Source organism: Botrytis cinerea, chromosome 6, assembly GCF_000143535.2.
Source record: "Botrytis cinerea B05.10 chromosome 6, complete sequence".
Taxonomy (NCBI): domain Eukaryota; kingdom Fungi; phylum Ascomycota; class Leotiomycetes; order Helotiales; family Sclerotiniaceae; genus Botrytis; species Botrytis cinerea.
In genome coordinates this window covers 1315721-1331771 of record NC_037315.1, presented here as the reverse complement: position 1 = coordinate 1331771, position 16051 = coordinate 1315721, and the positions used below count along the sequence as shown (strand labels likewise).

Genomic DNA, 16051 nt, shown 5'->3' with positions numbered 1-16051 from the left:
TCAGGTTTTGATCAAACTCAGAATTCTGATCGACCAATCTCTCAGCAACACTTAATTACAGTTCAGACCTTGAACGATCGTATCCAAATCCAGAAAGAGCCTTCAGAGAGACATGATGTTGTGTAACTTCCTCCCCAGATTATAATAATGACCTCTTCGATGAACATGAGAAGAAGCTCAACGGGTTCTCCGATTTAAATAATCCTCGACTAATTTCTCATTCCAAACAATTCGAGCGAAAGGTACAGATCCAGTTGAACGCTTCATAATGCATACATCCACATTCAGTAACACAGCTGTACTGGCATCCGAGATATGTTGGTCATTATTGAAGGGAAACTAAATAGTGATAGCTCGACTATTACAAACTCCCACATCCCCCCCAACCCACTTCACTACACTTCACTCCTCAGCCAATCAATTTTCAATCTTTAACCAGCCGCAACACATTTTGAAAGCTGGGCATCGCAATCACTAATATCGACATCTGACAACTCCCCGTTGTTAATTGCATCCGCACAAGCATTATGCTGAATTGCACATGACCTATCAACAGCATCCTCAATATCCGTGAAAGTGTTTCCGTTTACAGAAAATGGTCGATCTGGATCAGTTGTAGTTTCGACATTTGGAGGTTGAATACCTCCTATCGCCGCTGCAGTCCCGGTTGGTGCGGGACCTGTTGAGGTCGAAGAGACTAAGACCGTGGTTGTGTTGGCGGGAACGGCAGTCAGGGTTAATTGTGCGTTAATGTTGGGTGCAGTGGCGCCATTTTCGGTGTTGTTCCGGCGAGGAAGAAGAGCTAGAGGGGTGGGTGCTGGTGCATTATTCAAGTTGGCAATTTCTCTGTTTACATGTCAATTTATAAATCGTCTGATATCAATCATTGATGGCTTACGGAGATGGAGCAATATTACTCGCACGTGCTTCTAGTGCACGACGATGTACATGACGATGCACATGAGGAGATGCATAGCCTAATGCACTGTCTGAAAACGCAAGACCCACGAGAAGGAAAGTCGAGATTGCTGTGAACTTCATGTTTTTAAATTGGAATAAAATTTGATTGGTCTATTCAAAGATAGTGAATGTTATGCCCTGCGTGTGAAAAATCGTAAAATAAAGGAGATGTATTACACGATCAACGTGGAAAGAATGTTTTGAGGTATGAAATGAATGTGTTGTCAACTTTGAAAAAGCGACCAAAGTTGCGATCAGATGAATATGATTAGAGAAAGTGATTGATGAAAGGAGAGTTGATGTTCCCCCACAGATTGTATATATATGCCAATGTGGAGCACCAATGTCGAAGCTTGGAAAAACATATGGAACGTACTCCAGTTGGTTTTGCGTCCGAATTCTTTTGGCCTGCTCTTAAACCTCCCAATTTAGACTTGCAGCATTGTATCCGATTGGCTGTTTCTACAAGACATAGCTTAAGCTTTGTTTCATAGGGTGATTTTGTAACGGGAATGCTCACCTCAAGTTCAGTCGAATATCCAGATTAATCCGATTGAGGTATGATTGCGAATTTGGGATTCCCTAGTTGTTTTACAAAGTCAAATCTTCAGACGACTGAGCTGGAGTTGTTATGCAATTGGGACTTTTACAAAACCGAGACGGAATTGATGGGCGAGGTACACCTTGTCTATGCGAACCGAACAGGGGCAGCAACCCAATAGCTCCTTTTAATCCCGTCATGAAGATTAGCTTGAATCTTCTAGCATCCGAGGCAATTATCGTCTAAGCGGCGTCGACACATCTCATAGGGCTGACTACCCAGGTATCTAGAGGAAACAAAAACGTACTTCAATCAGACCACCCTGCGTTCCGCAGATCGAAAATGGAGAATGACGCTACCACAAGCCTTAGTGTAATGTGAAAAGCTGCCATATAAGGCGAAACATGCGATGGTGGACAAAGACGTGGTGGGGAGGTCTGACCGCCAGCTTCACCAGCAAGAAACGTGAAACTGGAAGAATCTGAGGCCGGTGACGGCACATTGGTGATTCCGATGCGCTGCGTGCAAAGTGTGAAGTATGCGATGACTTTGATACATCGTATCCAGGCCTACTGCATTGATGAAACATGATTTCAGTTCAGACTCGATGGGATGCAGTAGCCATCCAACTTGTAGAGAAAGATATGGATTCAGATCTGCTAACTCATGAAGATATCAGGCCATCATCTGAATTCATTCATAAGCACAGAACGATGAACTCCCTAGAGTGAGAGTATCAATAAGAACAGCCAGAACAGCTTGAGGTTGATGTATTTATTAGATAGAGATGTCAAATGTCAAGGTTGTCAGTTTCCACAAATGGAGCACTGACCATGCATCCCTCAGTGTGACGGCCGCTAGCGCGACTACACTTTATCTGCTCTTTTCTTCAGTCCAAGCATCGAAATGCCGTTTCCACCTCAACATCAATTCCTGGAGTAATTCGAATACATCTACGAGATTTTGCACCTTTTCGAAAATCTATCCATGGCAACATCAGCCAGGAAATGGAACTCATTGGAATTTCTACGTCTCATCCCTTCCCTAATTTTTCGTATCGATCGATCGATTGGCACGTTACTTGAGCATTGATAGCACAAAGTACTGATGGTTTCATGTAACCATGAACATTCTCAAATGGGAAACGGATGGGAGAGCAAGTGCTACGATGAGTCCAAGATCCCCCAAGTGAGGTTATTCCCAATTGATTGGTATATCTGCATCAGTTTTTATCCCCAATAGATAGTTATATATGAATAGCTATGTTACAGTTTCACCAGCCTTGGGTCATTACCTTTGAAGTCCTGGTAACCGGCGTCAAAGAAAGCAAACGAAAATTTCTTTGGCATCATTGACGTATCTGTCAATCTGTTAATAAATAGCTGGTATCAGAAAAGTTGATGCCTTGGCAATTGTCATCACTTCAGCTCGTTAGGAGAACAGCGCATTGAATCCAGGGAAGAGGCGTTGTATAATCTTGATGACAACGAAGCTAACGCCGAAGATTTGTTCATTCTTCAACATTCACCAATTCTATAATTCACTTCTTGTCACTTTTAATTCACTGCCTTTAATATCGCGTTGACAATACGAGACTATTGTATAATCTCAATATTCTACTCGTTGCAACCACTGGCTTCTTCAGTGCGCTACTGACACAATAGTCACGAGGCAACCATGTTACGGTTTTTGGTTTTAACTTCACAATGTTTTCAAATGAAAATACGGCATTCGATTTTTCACCTTGCGTATTCTGTGCAGTTATTGTACAAGAAGCTTGGTTATTTGAAGTTCTTCCCACATCCCCCTTTTCACAACACTCGATTTCTTCAGAACTTCGACTTCATAAACACCTACTTCAAGATCATCAGCCTCCTAATCAAGTTTATATCAAATTTTTTCTGACTATCATATGAAATCACGATATCTTCTTGATCGCCCATAGAATTGATATCGCTCCCGTCGGAAACCAGTTCCTCGACTAGCAGAATTTATCTAACTTCAGCCTTTCAAGGACATACCTCTCGTCATGCCGTGTCAACGTAGTACCAGAAGAAAAATTGCTAACGGTGCAAACCCGTCTCCAATATCAAAACAGTCTAAATACTTTTCAAAGTAAGTCCCAGCATGACTACCAATGTTCATTTTCAGAATCACGTGAAATGAACTAATTGTGCTTTTAAAAGGGTTCTTGGCGATGAAGTTATCACCTTCCGAGTAGGTGATAAGCTTAAGGTTATCCAAGTGCACAAAAATCTCATTTGTGAAAAGCTGGAAGTTTTCGATGCAATGCTCCGTGGAAACTTTAGTGAGGCAACCTCCAAAGTCGTAGACTTACCAGAAGATAACTTCGACGCATTCGAATTATTAGTCGAATGGTGTTATACAAATCGAATAGCCATGGCAGATGAGAATACTTCCTATTCGTCTGTAAATATTAGGGTGGAGCTGTATTGCTTGGCTCACAAGTACTGCGCTTTGGTTCTACAAGACTTTGTCACGAACTATCTTATTACATGGTTCAAAATCAAGGACGAACATGTCAGACTTGTACAGCCCAAATGGATTTCACGTCTTGAAGAAACATTCTCAGCTTCATATGATGAATTAGGAGGTATAACAGAGCTTCCAGGACCCCTGCGTTTCTTCATCCGTTTTTTAAACTCGATGGTAGTACTCGCATCTCAATCCAAACCCTCCAAGCTGGCGAAGATTTATCTAGAGCCCTTTCCTCCGGAACAACTGGAATATTGGGGAAGCTTGTTTCCAGGAGTTCCAGTGGCAAAAAATCATAAAATCAACCCATTGTTATCGGAAACACAAATTATCGAGAATTGGAACGGTTCATCAACAACCTGCTGCGAATATCATACGCATAGCTCTTCAAAAATCCTTGAATGCCCGGTTTTCAACGAGATCAGAGGAACGGCTAAATACTCACCTGATGCTTTTGTAGTTGTCGCAAACTTCAAACGAAGATTGGGAAGCATGAAAGTATTGGACCGAATTAGGAACAATCGGACCGTTACCACAGGACTGCTGCTTCTGACAGATGAAATTAATATGAAAGGCACGTCTTTTAGTACAGCACAGGCAAATGCAGGTTTGCTTGAACTATTTTGTCTTGGTGTTTTTGCATTCAAAAACAGCAAAGAAAAATCCCGCAAAATTGAATTTACGGAAGGTTTAGGTGTTCAACAACTATGAAGCGTATGAATAGATGCCATCCATGCTTCCAAGAGGCCAAAGCTGCCAGATGAGGCTAGCAAGCAACAAAATAGATCTATTGAGCACATGGGTCGCGCATGTTGAAGGGTGCTGAGCTGTGCAGCTAGACTGTCATGGATTGAGTGATAATCAGCGTTATTACATCTGAGCGATCTCACAACCAATCATTTTTCTTGCAAATGAAGATCATAACTAGCCCTCAAGATATGATTTTATTCTAAGTGTTCAAATATGGTGATTCTGTAGACAAAATGTCAAAATCCACTCCACGTGAGAATATGAAGGAATCGGGTGAATTTACAGGCTGATACCCCAAAATCTTTTCATTGAGTACCGAGAATTTCATCCCCATGTCCTGTCCTCTGTATCTCCCTCTCACTCTCCCACATTCCTCCTTTTACACTGATCATGAGGCCAAACTCGCCGCAGCCAAAACCAGCATACCAAAGTCATCTAATTGAGATAGCCACCCATCCAATGATCGATCTTCAGGTCTAGATCGAGAATTTATTAGGTCTCCATACGTAAGTTGTTCGCCTCTCATTGAATTTGTATACTCATTCTCCCATACTTCATTTGTGGTCGCTTTCCAGAGTTTGCGAGAACAGGGTAGACTCATATATTTCAGGCGATTTTCGTTGCAGCGATATCCATGGACCGAGGAGGAGAGATCGAAAAAAAAGTCGATGAAAAAGATTACTATGATTGTGCTGGGCATGATATAGCCGGGTTAGCGAATCAAACTTCTACGGCGGAAGGTTTCTCCTTGAGCTCGATTCCAGAAACAATTGACCTACTTACCGGCGTACAGATTCGGCTAGAGCCCATTGTTTCCACGGTGGAACACCTTCATTCTGATGGTCTTGTTCCAGGTGGCCAATATGTGTCGCAACTTTCTTTTGCTTAATTAGTATAACCGTGCGAGAGCATCGCGAACATCAAAAATCTAATTGAGATTTACTTACAATCATTGTGGATATCATTGGAACATCAAAATTTGTTGCCTTTTCATTATCTTCCGAAAGTCGAAGAAGAAAATAAATTGTTATGGCTTGAAGAGCAGCGACGGCATCTTCTCTGTTATATGTTGTGTACTAGAATTTTTCGTATTTAGAATACACCCATATTAAAGTTGATTCGTGGACAGACCTGGGCACAAATTTTATCAATCTCCATCCTGATACAATTCCATATGAACAAAACGTTATCCTCAGTCTTCGCGCTTATCCAATTTACGAGGATAGCACATGTAGCTAGCGGTGCGGGAAGCGCTTTACGATTGTTGAAATGAGGGTGGATGAATGGTGGAAGTCCATCGTCATTCTTGGGATGTAGCATTGAAGGGTAGGTCGGTAAAGTGGACAATATGTAGCTTTCATTCAGGGAAAATTGTTTATTAGACAATTTTCGAAGCGTGAATGCTTTTGGGGCTCTGGGTAGCGGTTGATTATACAGTCTATAGTATGGAACACTATCATTTGGCTGATAGCTCGTGAGACCAGGCGACAGATCTATTGGAGATAGTCGTGGGGAATATCTTGTAGGCTTGCTGAAGACTGAAATATCCATATCCCCCGGAGCATATTCTTCGATATCGAGGTTCCAGTCTTGATCCAGCAGTTCAAGATTCAATGCATCCTCGGCGATAGGATCTGATATTTGAAACGGATACGAAGCCACACTGGCTTCATGGTTATTAAGCAAGACTGGTGAAGCGACGTTTTGCGAGGAAGATAGGATCAAAGATAATTCTTCGATCTGATCCGCATCATTACCGGCATGCCTTTTCTCTTCTGGCTCTAGAACATCCCTTCTTGATAACTGGGGTCCCTCATAGATACAGCCTAGACTCTTTCTTGAACATCGTGAGCAGCTTGGATGGATTAAATCACATTGCGTCTTGGCCTTGGTACAAGCTGAGCAAGCACGCTTCCTTGACTTTACACCACCGCGAGATTTTACTTTTTTGCAATACGACACATGACGAAGCTGGGATTTTTCTGCACACACTTAGCGTGAGATTTCTTGCAATTTTTAATGAAAGAGGTTGACTTACTATTACCACAATTTTTTCCACAGACGCTACACGCGAAATTTTCCCTGGGGTACTGGCTTGACTCCATATTTTGAAGAGTGACTTCAATGCAAAGGTTTAAGGAGAAAGGTTGTAAAGCTTCGGAGAATTTTGGTAACTCTCATATATTCTACGGAGAGTTTTGGTTGTCGATGTGTTGGTAAGCAGGACGAACTCACCGATTGTTAATCAAAGTGGGGCCATGTGTACAGAATAGGTCTAGCTAAGGTGCAGATACACTCCCTATCACGAGTTTCGGTTAGAATCCGCGAGCTATTGTTTATATTGTCAAATTACTGTTCTGTACTATCTTTTTAAGTTTGATGTGATAATCTTGATGCTTTTCCTCAACATGACAATCCTACGACGGAATTCCGTGAATACTGTTCGAGAACAAACCGCATCAATAGTTTTCCCACTGTGATGAGAGTATATAAACAGGTCAGTAATTCTCTATTCATGTAACATATCATACAGATAAACACACAACTCTTAAACATACTCTATTCCAACATGTCTCCAATTACCAACAATCAAGCAGCATGGATTCCCACAGCGAAAGGTCAAGTAAAAGTCGGGCCAGGGCCAGTACCTAGCCCCAAAGACAACGAAGTAGTCATCGAAGTAGCCTATGCAGCTGTCAACCCAGTCGACTGGAAGGTCTGTTACTCTACTCTATAATCATCGCTTCCACCCAACTAACATCAATTTCTTCCCTCAATAGCTGCAAGACATGGCCTTTCACAACTTGACCTATCCCTGGATCTTCGGTATCGACGTCTCTGGAACCATTGTCCAACTTGGATCCGGTGTAAGCCGTTTTCAGATTGGACAGCGGGTTATGGGTCTATGCGATGGGATGATCACAGGAGTCGTCCAAAAGACCGCATTCCAACGCTACGCTACTTGTAGCGAGATTTTCGTTTCTGCGGTTCCGGATGATATTCCATTGGCAAATGCAGCAGTCCTTCCTCTTGCTACCTCCACCGCTGCTACGGGACTTTTCAAAATCTTGGGAATGCCACTCCCGGTGCTGGACCCAAAGCCGGCGGGAAAGACGATTTTGATCTGGGGTGGAAGTTCGAGTTGTGGTGCATCAGCTATTCAGTAAGCACACCTATTTTTGATTGTGCTATGAACATTCAACTGATACTTAACTGTGAAGATTGGCTAAAGCAGCTGGCTACACTGTTGCCACTACCGCTGGTACCCAAAACCACGACTTCGTCAAAAGTCTCGGCGCAACCCATGTTTTTGATCATAAATCACCTACCGTCATGCAAGACATCCTTAAACTTCTTCAAACTGGTGATGCCGTATTCGACTGCATCGCTGAAGCTACCACACAACAAGCTTGTGCCGAAATTGCCGATAAAGTTGGCCTCAGTAAATTTGCTAGTTTGTTACCTCCGGAATCAACTGAGTATAATTCTGAGCCTATTTGGGGTATGAGCAATCCTTTAATTTCTAGATCTCCTTGAACTGACTTTATCATATAGTGAATGGTTTTGATATAGGACTTGTAGATCTCGATATTGGGGACGCAGTATTTCGCAAATACGTGCCGGAGGCATTGGCCAAGGGAAAGTACTTGCCCAAGCCAGACCCAGAAGTTCTTAGAGGCGGATTGGAGAGAGTGCAGGATGGGTTGAATCTTCTTAGGAAGGGTGTATCGGCAAAGAAAGTTGTTATAGAAATTGCGAAGGAGGCATGATGCTTGGATACTTCATTCTTGAGTTTACCGAGCAGTTTATCTGTTTCGTTTTTTGACTTCTGTTATTCTTTCAATCTTTTAAATCATAGCTAAATTAGAGAAATCTCGTTCAATATCATACATTGTATATTCATTACCCCAAAATTCGAAACGCCATTTACAATTCCTCCTCATGTACATTTATTCCTGCCTTCTTTTCCACATCCTTTTGTTCATCCACAACCTTTCCTGTTTTTTCTTCATAGTCTAGGAAAAGTCTATCCGCAAAGGGAAACAAGGTTTTTCTTCTGGGAGCCGGCTTAATGTGCGCCATTCTCCAGATGTTACCAGTGACATTCTTTCCCAAAGTCTCCACCACAGGTGTAAGGACAGGTAATGATGCAAACAAAGTTCCGTAGCAAACTATTGCTGTAATCAAGGCAACAGACCAATATGGAAGAGATGTGTTGGCAGCCAAGTGTACACATACTGTGCTGCCAAGCGACCACCAAATCAAACCATGGATAAGATAGATGGTGAAGATATGGGGGAAGAGCATCAACCAAAGCTTCATAGATAAGAAACACTGAACGAAGTAACAATTCTCGATGACGAATTGGAGACCGACAGCAAATATAATTCCATTAAAACGAGGATTGAAATATTCTGGATATCCCGCATTCGCTGTCTGGGCGATTGGAAGACCGCTCTCGGGATCCGGATGAATACCTCGTTCTACGATAGGCAATGAGAAACCTGTCCATGCAGTGATTAAATCGTTTGACAAAGCGGCAATGGCTAGCATGAAACCAATAACGATTCCGGTCCAGAGGACAAAGGCGTGGTCTTTGAACCACTTTTTGTACTTGAAGGTGACGTCTAGATCGGTGTAAAGAACTCCAAACCAGAAAAATGTGCCCCAACTTTGAGCATACCAATGGTTAATAATACAGAACGCATAGTAGCACATACGCTTCCAAGGCGTTTTGATCTCTCTAACCACGATGCATCCCAAAAGCGTGATCCAAGAACCTTCAATTTGAACGGGGATGGTCCACAAAACACCCGTACAGTAGTTGTAGGTGATTAGCGGAGCTGCATTAGGAAGCAAGTACACCAACTCAAGGATCTCAGAGATATAATGAGCGAAATCTGTGTATGCTACAGCATAAGGCCATGTTGTCCAACTGATACTGGGAAGGTATTCTAACCATGTAAGAGCTCCCACATCGATCAAAAAGTACTCGAGCATAGCACATGCCGCAATGGGAATCATGACACGGAATGTTCTTCCCGTCGTCTTCTCGGCTATACTTCCAAGATCACCAGTACGTAGATAACGACTGATAAGGAAGCGAGTGGATGTAATGAAGAAAAGTCCAAGAAGAATTTGGTTAAGAAGATATGATCCAATAGTCTTTCGAATCATGATCTCATAGCTATAATGCTCAAGGGCACCAACCATACCCATTGCAGGCGAGAACGTGAATATAAAGTGAATGAGAGTCACCAAAAGGGTTGCGATCGATATGAGTCCTGCCAAATATTCAATTCGTTTGGTGGGTGCCGTCCGAGCGTTGATGGGTGCAGCTGGGAAAGCAATTGGGGCTGGAACTTCTGAAGCAACGTGATTGGGGGGTGCTGGTCTAGAATTCTCGGTTTCGTTACTCTTGGTGACATCGGGCATCGAACAGTCCTCCTTTTCTGACGTCTCTGCTGGATTTTTGCTGTAGATGAACGAATTATGCGGAGTAACATCGTCTATAATTGGGTGGCCGTCCTTACCGAAGAACAAAGAGCTTTGCGGTGTTATAGCCATCGAATCATTCGGGGTATCATTGAAACTGTAGAGTTTATTTTGTGAAGCCGACGGCGATATAGAATCATTCAAAGTAAACCCACTCATGTTTGAGGTGGAATGTTGTCGAGAAGCTGCGAACGGACTATTGTGCGGCATACGTGTGGTTTCTTGATTGACCATATCTTTGAGCGTGAGTGTTGAAGATCCGGGTGTGAAGCCAACCTTTGTTATTTCGAGATCATCTTTCGGACTTTTCAAATCCATAGATGAAGCTCTTGTTGACATTGTTGGTGTCGTATTAGATGACGAAAGGAATTTAGAGTTGGAAATTTGGGGTGGAAGACGATAACAGCTATGTACTTTTGGTTCCTTTGGAGTCTTGGAGTCCTTCGTAGGCCATCTCTGGAAAGTGATGTTGCAAAGCAATAGTACAGTCAGAGCCACAGAACATGAGAGGCAAATGTAAGCGAAAGTTCGAACCCCGCTTTCATGGTGTGTGGCCTTCCATTTTGGGATAGAATCCACCCCGAAGGCAGTATAACCACGTAGTGATGTATCATCCATCAAGCATGCATCTGTAACAGTACATCTCGTATCAAATTCATTGTGCTGCTCCTTTGTCATGATTGACGAGTTGAAAAATGATCGGGTCCATCCGAGGTTGGCTGTGGTATTTCTTGTGGGCGGTCCAGCCGTGAAATATGAATCTCCGTTCGACCAAAGCTTGAACAATAGAGGCGATGGAGTGATGGGAAAGCTTTTGCTGCTTACATTCTTGGTTGATACTGAGCGAGCCAAAACGTTCCCGATGTAGAATTGCACGGTATCTTTGGTCCAATCCATGCGAACTTCAGTAAAGTCCCAAGGATCAATTTCTGGACTGTAGGTCACATTGTTGGCCAATGTACTGAAATTGAGCCCGTATACACGATTTGGGAACTCGTCTGCAAGTAAAGTATTGATCCACGCATCCGTAGGCTTTTGGGCGTTTAAGCTATTGATCTGTATATTTTGTGTCTCATTGTACTTAAGAAGCATTGACATGCCGGTACCTCCAGTCCAAGCTTGAGCTGGACGAATGGTTGATCTGAAAGAACCATATTGAATATCAGATCTTAAAGTTCTGATCGCGCCACCTTTGACGAGATGTTCAGAGGTTGGGGGGTTTATCGTGAATTCCAACGATGACGAGTTTCTGATGCCAGTAGATGTCGAATTTGTGATCTGGACATTGGAAGGATCGGCACCTGAACGATACTGTGCATTCCAACTCTTCTCGTACTTGTTTGCATATTCTTGATTTTGGAATACATCAGACGGGAATGCGGTCGTTTCGTTGAAGTAAACAATCAAAAAGTCGGTAAATAGATTCTCTGTCGCTGGATCATAATAACCACAAGAGCAATTCGAAGTTGAATCTGCTCCGGCGTTTGTTATTAGACTCAGGGCGAATCCAACGAAGCAAAGTGTAAGATAATGCATCTGATCAAGGGATGAAGAATGAAAAACGAAGAATCAGGATAAAAGAGGATGCCGACCTGTGGTGGTTCTTTGAAGTAATGTGAGAACTTTACGCACTTTTCATCTTGATAACAGGGCTGTTGATAAGACCAATCAACTTGTCTAGATCGAGACGTTCATTCTGCAACGAGCTCCCGAAGCGGGCAAACCAGTACATGGAACTACCAGTACGTTTTTCAAGCATTCGGGCTGATCTATGGATCATAATTAGTCTTAAATTTAGTATATTAAAAATGACGGCAAGCCCCAAGCCCGCTGTTTATCCTCCAAGTGGCCAAGGCCTGCATGCAGATCCCAGAAGCACGTCCTATCCATCACTTGGGTACACGTTCCAAGTCAGATATCAGCTCAAAGCTCCACAACGCATGAAGTTTTTCCTTATTTTCGAACTAGTCTCGTTTTCTGGAAATTTATTGCTTTGGTTTGCGCTGCGACGGCATTGACTTGCTTCTCCAGATTCGCACAGATCTTCAGCAGCAGGAACTTCGGGTATATGCCATCTTTCAAGGTATAACCTCTACCCCTTTACTCGTGCTATCAGAAGGTATACAACTTCGCCGCTAAAAGAAACCTTGTCGGTTTTGTGGTTTACCATCTTGTGGTATGTGCATCTAGCTTCGAAGTTGCATACCTTCTGGCAGCACAAGTAACAGTACAACACATTGAAATGAGCTGGTCGGCTTGGAATCTGAGATTCGCCTTCGTGGTTATTTTTAATCTAGGGAAGCTGTCGATCCAGTGCTTCTTTTTGGGTTTTCATGCGTGAGATCTATTCATGGCGAGTTTCAGCATGTGTGCTTATTCTAAAGCCACATATCCAAGGACAGCATCGAGATTCGAAGTTGACGGGGTGAACATCATAAAGGTTTATTGACATCCACCTTCAGGGGCAGCAGGAATTAGGAATCTAGAGGGACGAATGTGGATTCACACATTGTAAGGTGGGATGGATAGTTTGGTCATGGAGATGCAAAAGTTGGAAAATTAAATTACATTGCCATCATTTTCACCGCCTTCTGAAAGCGGATTAGCTTATTCATGATGGGGTCTCTTGGCACGTTGCGGCTCCTTTGCTTACCGATGAACTTATCTATACTTTTTTTACTCCCACGCTCAAAACCACGCGTTGTGCTATGGTCAAAAGATTCATCCGACGATATTCCTCATTCGGAGGATATAATTCGATGGTCTCGACGAATTCGACGAGTCGCTCATTTACACCACATGGGGTCGGAGTTTCGGTAGTTGTTCTCATAGGAACAGCTCAGCACCGCTGTGGGCCTTGGAATCAAAGATCTACATCTACCCATGCCTTGCGGATACAGAATTGGAAATCCTCAAAGTTGAAGTCCACTTCTTTAGTATATTCAATCGTAAATTTGTGTTTCTTGGCATTGGTCTCTTCGAAAGAAAACGTGTGTGCATGCAACGCTCCGAGAGTGTCCCGCTGCTAGAGCCTAGAGGGCAGACAGCGCCGTCAGTGGACGCTGATCTTGCTTGTTTTATGCCTCTGTGTTCATCGCAAATTCGATAAAGTCTTATCACTGTTACCGTATGAATTGCCTGAGCTGGCCCATCTTATCTCTTAGTCAAGTTGACAAGGAGCTAAGTCAACTCTCAATGCCGGAAAGGCTAGTGCGAAGCTGTAGCCTGAGCTCAAGCTGACGAAATTTGTATCTTGCTATTATGTTATTATGTTATATGCAATCCTTGGACGCTGCTGCGTAGAGACCTTCGAAGTCGTGATTCCCACCCTACTATCTTTATTGATTCTTCGATCTACCTTCTTACTCCGGTGGTGTCCCTGTCCGTTCTTTTCTATAACTTTGCAAAGTACCAGTCGTTGTATCTAGTGTCTACTTGCATCACTTCAACAAAATGGGGGCCTACGATAATGAAACGCTTGCAATTGAAGAACTTCCAACATACAGCAGTCCTTCACCTTTCACCCCCGGGCGTGATGGCTCTCCAAGCTCATCTGAGAGCAGGATATGCAAAGATGCGCGTGTGACCATTCACGATGCCCCAACACAATCCAGCATCGACGAGAAACATAATGTCCGGTTCTCTGTCCAAGATGAACTTGTGACTTCCCCAAGTTGTCCTCAAAATTCTACAACGCCAACCTCCATCTCCATCCGCAATGCCTTCGGGAGATGCTCGAATTTTATCCACGAATGGACGCCGTTTCTGCTTGTCAGCTCTTATTTTGTTTCATCTATCTTTGCATATATGCTGTTTCCAACAAAACTCTTAGAAGTTTTCTGGTTCATATATAATTTCACAAACTTTATCATTGCTGCATCTACAGCACTAGAAGCGTTTATGAGTATGGAACCAAGTCGAGAGGCGCGTCTTACTGTTACAAAAGCCGCTGAAAAGGGCTGGAAGTTCGCTACACCAGATGATGACCTATTGATCGTGGATATTGTCATTGTCGCATACCTTCCAAATGAACAAGACATTATAATGGATCGGATAAATTATGCGTGTCAAAAGTTGGAATATCCAACTGACAAAATTCGCATAAACATTGTTTACAACACACCTTTCCCAATTCAATCCCTCGAGGAGGAAATGTGGGAAGCGACCGCCAAATATCCACAGCTTCGAATTATCAAGGTTGAAGGCTCTACATCGAAAGCTGACAACCTCAATTACTATCTCAGTCTAGATACAGGCTCTGATGTTACTGCTATCTATGATTGTGACCATTACATACACCCCCATAGTCCTCGATGGGCAATTGAACGTTTCATCAAGGAGAAGGGCAAGGTTGATATCGTTCAAGGCCGATGCATCGTTTTTAACACAGGCGCTTCGTTCCTTACCAGTCTCATCAGCATAGAATTTGACAAGATTTATGCCGTCTCTCATCCTGGAAGGGCAACCATCTGGGGGTTTGGTCTGTTTACAGGATCTAATGGATACTGGAGAACATCACTTCTTCGAGACGTAAAGATGGACGAGAATATGCTCACTGAAGACATCGACTCTGCACTTCGAACTGTAGGTCGAGGATGTAATATTGTTCACGATCTCAATGTTGTGTCATATGAGTTGGCACCTACGACTTTTGGAGCGTTCTGGAAACAACGTCTAAGATGGGCACAAGGATGGGCACAGTAAGTTTCTCTTTTCTCCAAATCGTTTCATTGATCGGCGATACTGACTCCTTCAACAGGGCAAGCTTGAAACATTCGATTTTGACCTTCAATCGCGCCAAGGAAGGAAAGAGAATCTTCACAACACGATTTGGACTACTCAACTTGTTGCTCATTCGTGAGCTCAGTTATTACTTGGTCACCCAATTTGCTTGCCTGGTAGCTAGCTTTATTTTTCTCAATTTTCCCTTGACCCCAGCAGCGTTCTGGAAAACTGTCTTCTTCCAATATCCGGTTTCTGAGTGGTTCTTTTTCGTTAGGTAAGATTTCATACCCATTCATTGATTCCATTACTAATTTGATCAACAGTATTTTCTGTTTGATTGGCACGCTCTGGGTCACCAATCAAGTTAAATCAGAGTTTGCGTCACGATGGATGATCATCAAGTTCTCGATTGCCTATCCATTTTATTTGCTATTTTTGGCAACGATAGGTCTGTATGGACATGCTCGGCAGTTGACTAAATACTCATCTTGGAACCCTACTGCAAGATCGTAGATGATGGTACGAATAGCTTATGAATTTGTATATACATTTTAATTGGAGGGTTTCTGGATGGCATTTAGGGCGGAAAAGTTAGAATATAGAGATGCATTGGCTTTGATGCCTTTGAAAAAAAATTATGTTACATTATGTTAAATTACGAATATTCTCATCAAACCCTTGAATATGTTATTGTTGCCTTTGCCTCCGGATATTCCGTCTCTTCGAGATCTTGTGAAATGTTCAAAGTGCCAAGACACTTTCTTGTATGTACCCCTGACGTTCTGACTACAGGCAATCATTGTAAGGGCGATGAGGTGATAAGATAATTTGCATACAACTTCTTCATCCCTACTGGAATCAGTGGAACTTGGAAGTTGGTAGCAACGACATGGTTATTGATAGCAAACTTTCCCATGTTCATTTCCCATCCTGCTTTTGTCGGACTAAGCTTAATTTTTAAGGCCTAGTTGTCACAGATTGAAAAGGTTTTCGTTTTTGATATTAAATGATCGACATAGCCGGCTATCGCACCTTCACTCCCCTGCAATCATGGTTAAATCCGAAAATACCATTTTCATTTAA

General features: G+C 42.8%; 6 protein-coding genes across 8 annotated transcripts; 3 read left to right on the top strand and 3 right to left on the bottom strand.

Annotated features, from left to right (window-relative positions):
* Window positions 1-8: 8 nt before the first annotated feature.
* Window positions 9-2300, bottom strand: BCIN_06g03840 (hypothetical protein). Of its 2 annotated transcripts, XM_024693485.1 has the most exons (4): window positions 1809-2300; window positions 1481-1685; window positions 899-1422; window positions 9-846 (listed from the first exon to the last, which is right to left on the bottom strand). In XM_024693485.1, exons 3-4 carry the CDS (start codon window positions 1039-1041, stop codon window positions 432-434), a joined length of 558 nt encoding a protein of 185 aa, XP_024549271.1. In that variant the 5' UTR covers window positions 1042-1422; window positions 1481-1685; window positions 1809-2300; the 3' UTR covers window positions 9-431. The 2 variants fall into 2 exon arrangements, with proteins under 2 accessions (XP_024549271.1, XP_024549270.1); XM_024693484.1 differs by having other exon boundaries at window positions 1481-2300.
* An 835-nt stretch (window positions 2301-3135) lies between these two features.
* Window positions 3136-4796, top strand: BCIN_06g03830 (hypothetical protein). The gene is made up of 2 exons (XM_024693483.1): window positions 3136-3616; window positions 3688-4796. Exons 1-2 carry the CDS (start codon window positions 3531-3533, stop codon window positions 4706-4708), a joined length of 1107 nt encoding a protein of 368 aa, XP_024549269.1. The 5' UTR covers window positions 3136-3530; the 3' UTR covers window positions 4709-4796.
* Window positions 4797-4825: 29 nt separating this feature from the next.
* On the bottom strand, window positions 4826-6994 carry BCIN_06g03820 (hypothetical protein). Of its 2 annotated transcripts, XM_024693482.1 has the most exons (6): window positions 6786-6994; window positions 5879-6729; window positions 5695-5823; window positions 5531-5625; window positions 5031-5439; window positions 4826-4969 (listed from the first exon to the last, which is right to left on the bottom strand). In XM_024693482.1, the coding sequence occupies exons 1-5, from the start codon at window positions 6850-6852 to the stop codon at window positions 5136-5138; spliced, it is 1446 nt and encodes a 481-aa protein (XP_024549267.1). In that variant the 5' UTR covers window positions 6853-6994; the 3' UTR covers window positions 4826-4969; window positions 5031-5135. The 2 variants fall into 2 exon arrangements, with proteins under 2 accessions (XP_024549267.1, XP_024549268.1); XM_024693481.1 differs by having other exon boundaries at window positions 4826-5439.
* Window positions 6995-7264: 270 nt separating this feature from the next.
* Window positions 7265-8556, top strand: BCIN_06g03810 (hypothetical protein). The gene is made up of 4 exons (XM_024693480.1): window positions 7265-7463; window positions 7528-7910; window positions 7969-8249; window positions 8303-8556. Exons 1-4 carry the CDS (start codon window positions 7317-7319, stop codon window positions 8515-8517), a joined length of 1026 nt encoding a protein of 341 aa, XP_024549266.1. The 5' UTR covers window positions 7265-7316; the 3' UTR covers window positions 8518-8556.
* Window positions 8557-8558: 2 nt separating this feature from the next.
* On the bottom strand, window positions 8559-12779 carry BCIN_06g03800 (hypothetical protein). The gene has a single exon (XM_024693479.1). It carries the CDS (start codon window positions 11777-11779, stop codon window positions 8675-8677), a length of 3105 nt encoding a protein of 1034 aa, XP_024549265.1. The 5' UTR covers window positions 11780-12779; the 3' UTR covers window positions 8559-8674.
* Window positions 12780-13379: 600 nt separating this feature from the next.
* Window positions 13380-15626, top strand: BCIN_06g03790 (hypothetical protein). Its single transcript, XM_001556078.2, has 3 exons — window positions 13380-14943; window positions 15003-15242; window positions 15292-15626. Exons 1-3 carry the CDS (start codon window positions 13697-13699, stop codon window positions 15479-15481), a joined length of 1677 nt encoding a protein of 558 aa, XP_001556128.1. The 5' UTR covers window positions 13380-13696; the 3' UTR covers window positions 15482-15626.
* The last annotated feature ends 425 nt before the right edge of the window (window positions 15627-16051 follow it).

Coding starts and splice junctions, on each gene's coding strand:
- BCIN_06g03840 (XM_024693484.1), bottom strand. CDS start 1,041: ATGAAGTTCACAGCAATCTCGACTTTCCTTCTCGTGGGTCTTGCGTTT. Junction 847..898: donor AGTAATATTGCTCCATCTCC/GTAAGCCATCAA, acceptor ACATGTAAACAG/AGAAATTGCCAACTTGAATA.
- BCIN_06g03830 (XM_024693483.1), top strand. CDS start 3,531: ATGCCGTGTCAACGTAGTACCAGAAGAAAAATTGCTAACGGTGCAAAC. Junction 3,617..3,687: donor CAGTCTAAATACTTTTCAAA/GTAAGTCCCAGC, acceptor TGCTTTTAAAAG/GGTTCTTGGCGATGAAGTTA.
- BCIN_06g03820 (XM_024693481.1), bottom strand. CDS start 6,852: ATGGAGTCAAGCCAGTACCCCAGGGAAAATTTCGCGTGTAGCGTCTGT. Junction 5,824..5,878: donor TTGATAAAATTTGTGCCCAG/GTCTGTCCACGA, acceptor GAAAAATTCTAG/TACACAACATATAACAGAGA. Junction 5,440..5,530: donor CTAGCCGAATCTGTACGCCG/GTAAGTAGGTCA, acceptor TATCATGCCCAG/CACAATCATAGTAATCTTTT.
- BCIN_06g03810 (XM_024693480.1), top strand. CDS start 7,317: ATGTCTCCAATTACCAACAATCAAGCAGCATGGATTCCCACAGCGAAA. Junction 7,464..7,527: donor TCAACCCAGTCGACTGGAAG/GTCTGTTACTCT, acceptor TTCCCTCAATAG/CTGCAAGACATGGCCTTTCA. Junction 7,911..7,968: donor TGTGGTGCATCAGCTATTCA/GTAAGCACACCT, acceptor TTAACTGTGAAG/ATTGGCTAAAGCAGCTGGCT.
- BCIN_06g03800 (XM_024693479.1), bottom strand. CDS start 11,779: ATGCATTATCTTACACTTTGCTTCGTTGGATTCGCCCTGAGTCTAATA.
- BCIN_06g03790 (XM_001556078.2), top strand. CDS start 13,697: ATGGGGGCCTACGATAATGAAACGCTTGCAATTGAAGAACTTCCAACA. Junction 14,944..15,002: donor TGGGCACAAGGATGGGCACA/GTAAGTTTCTCT, acceptor CTCCTTCAACAG/GGCAAGCTTGAAACATTCGA. Junction 15,243..15,291: donor GAGTGGTTCTTTTTCGTTAG/GTAAGATTTCAT, acceptor TTTGATCAACAG/TATTTTCTGTTTGATTGGCA.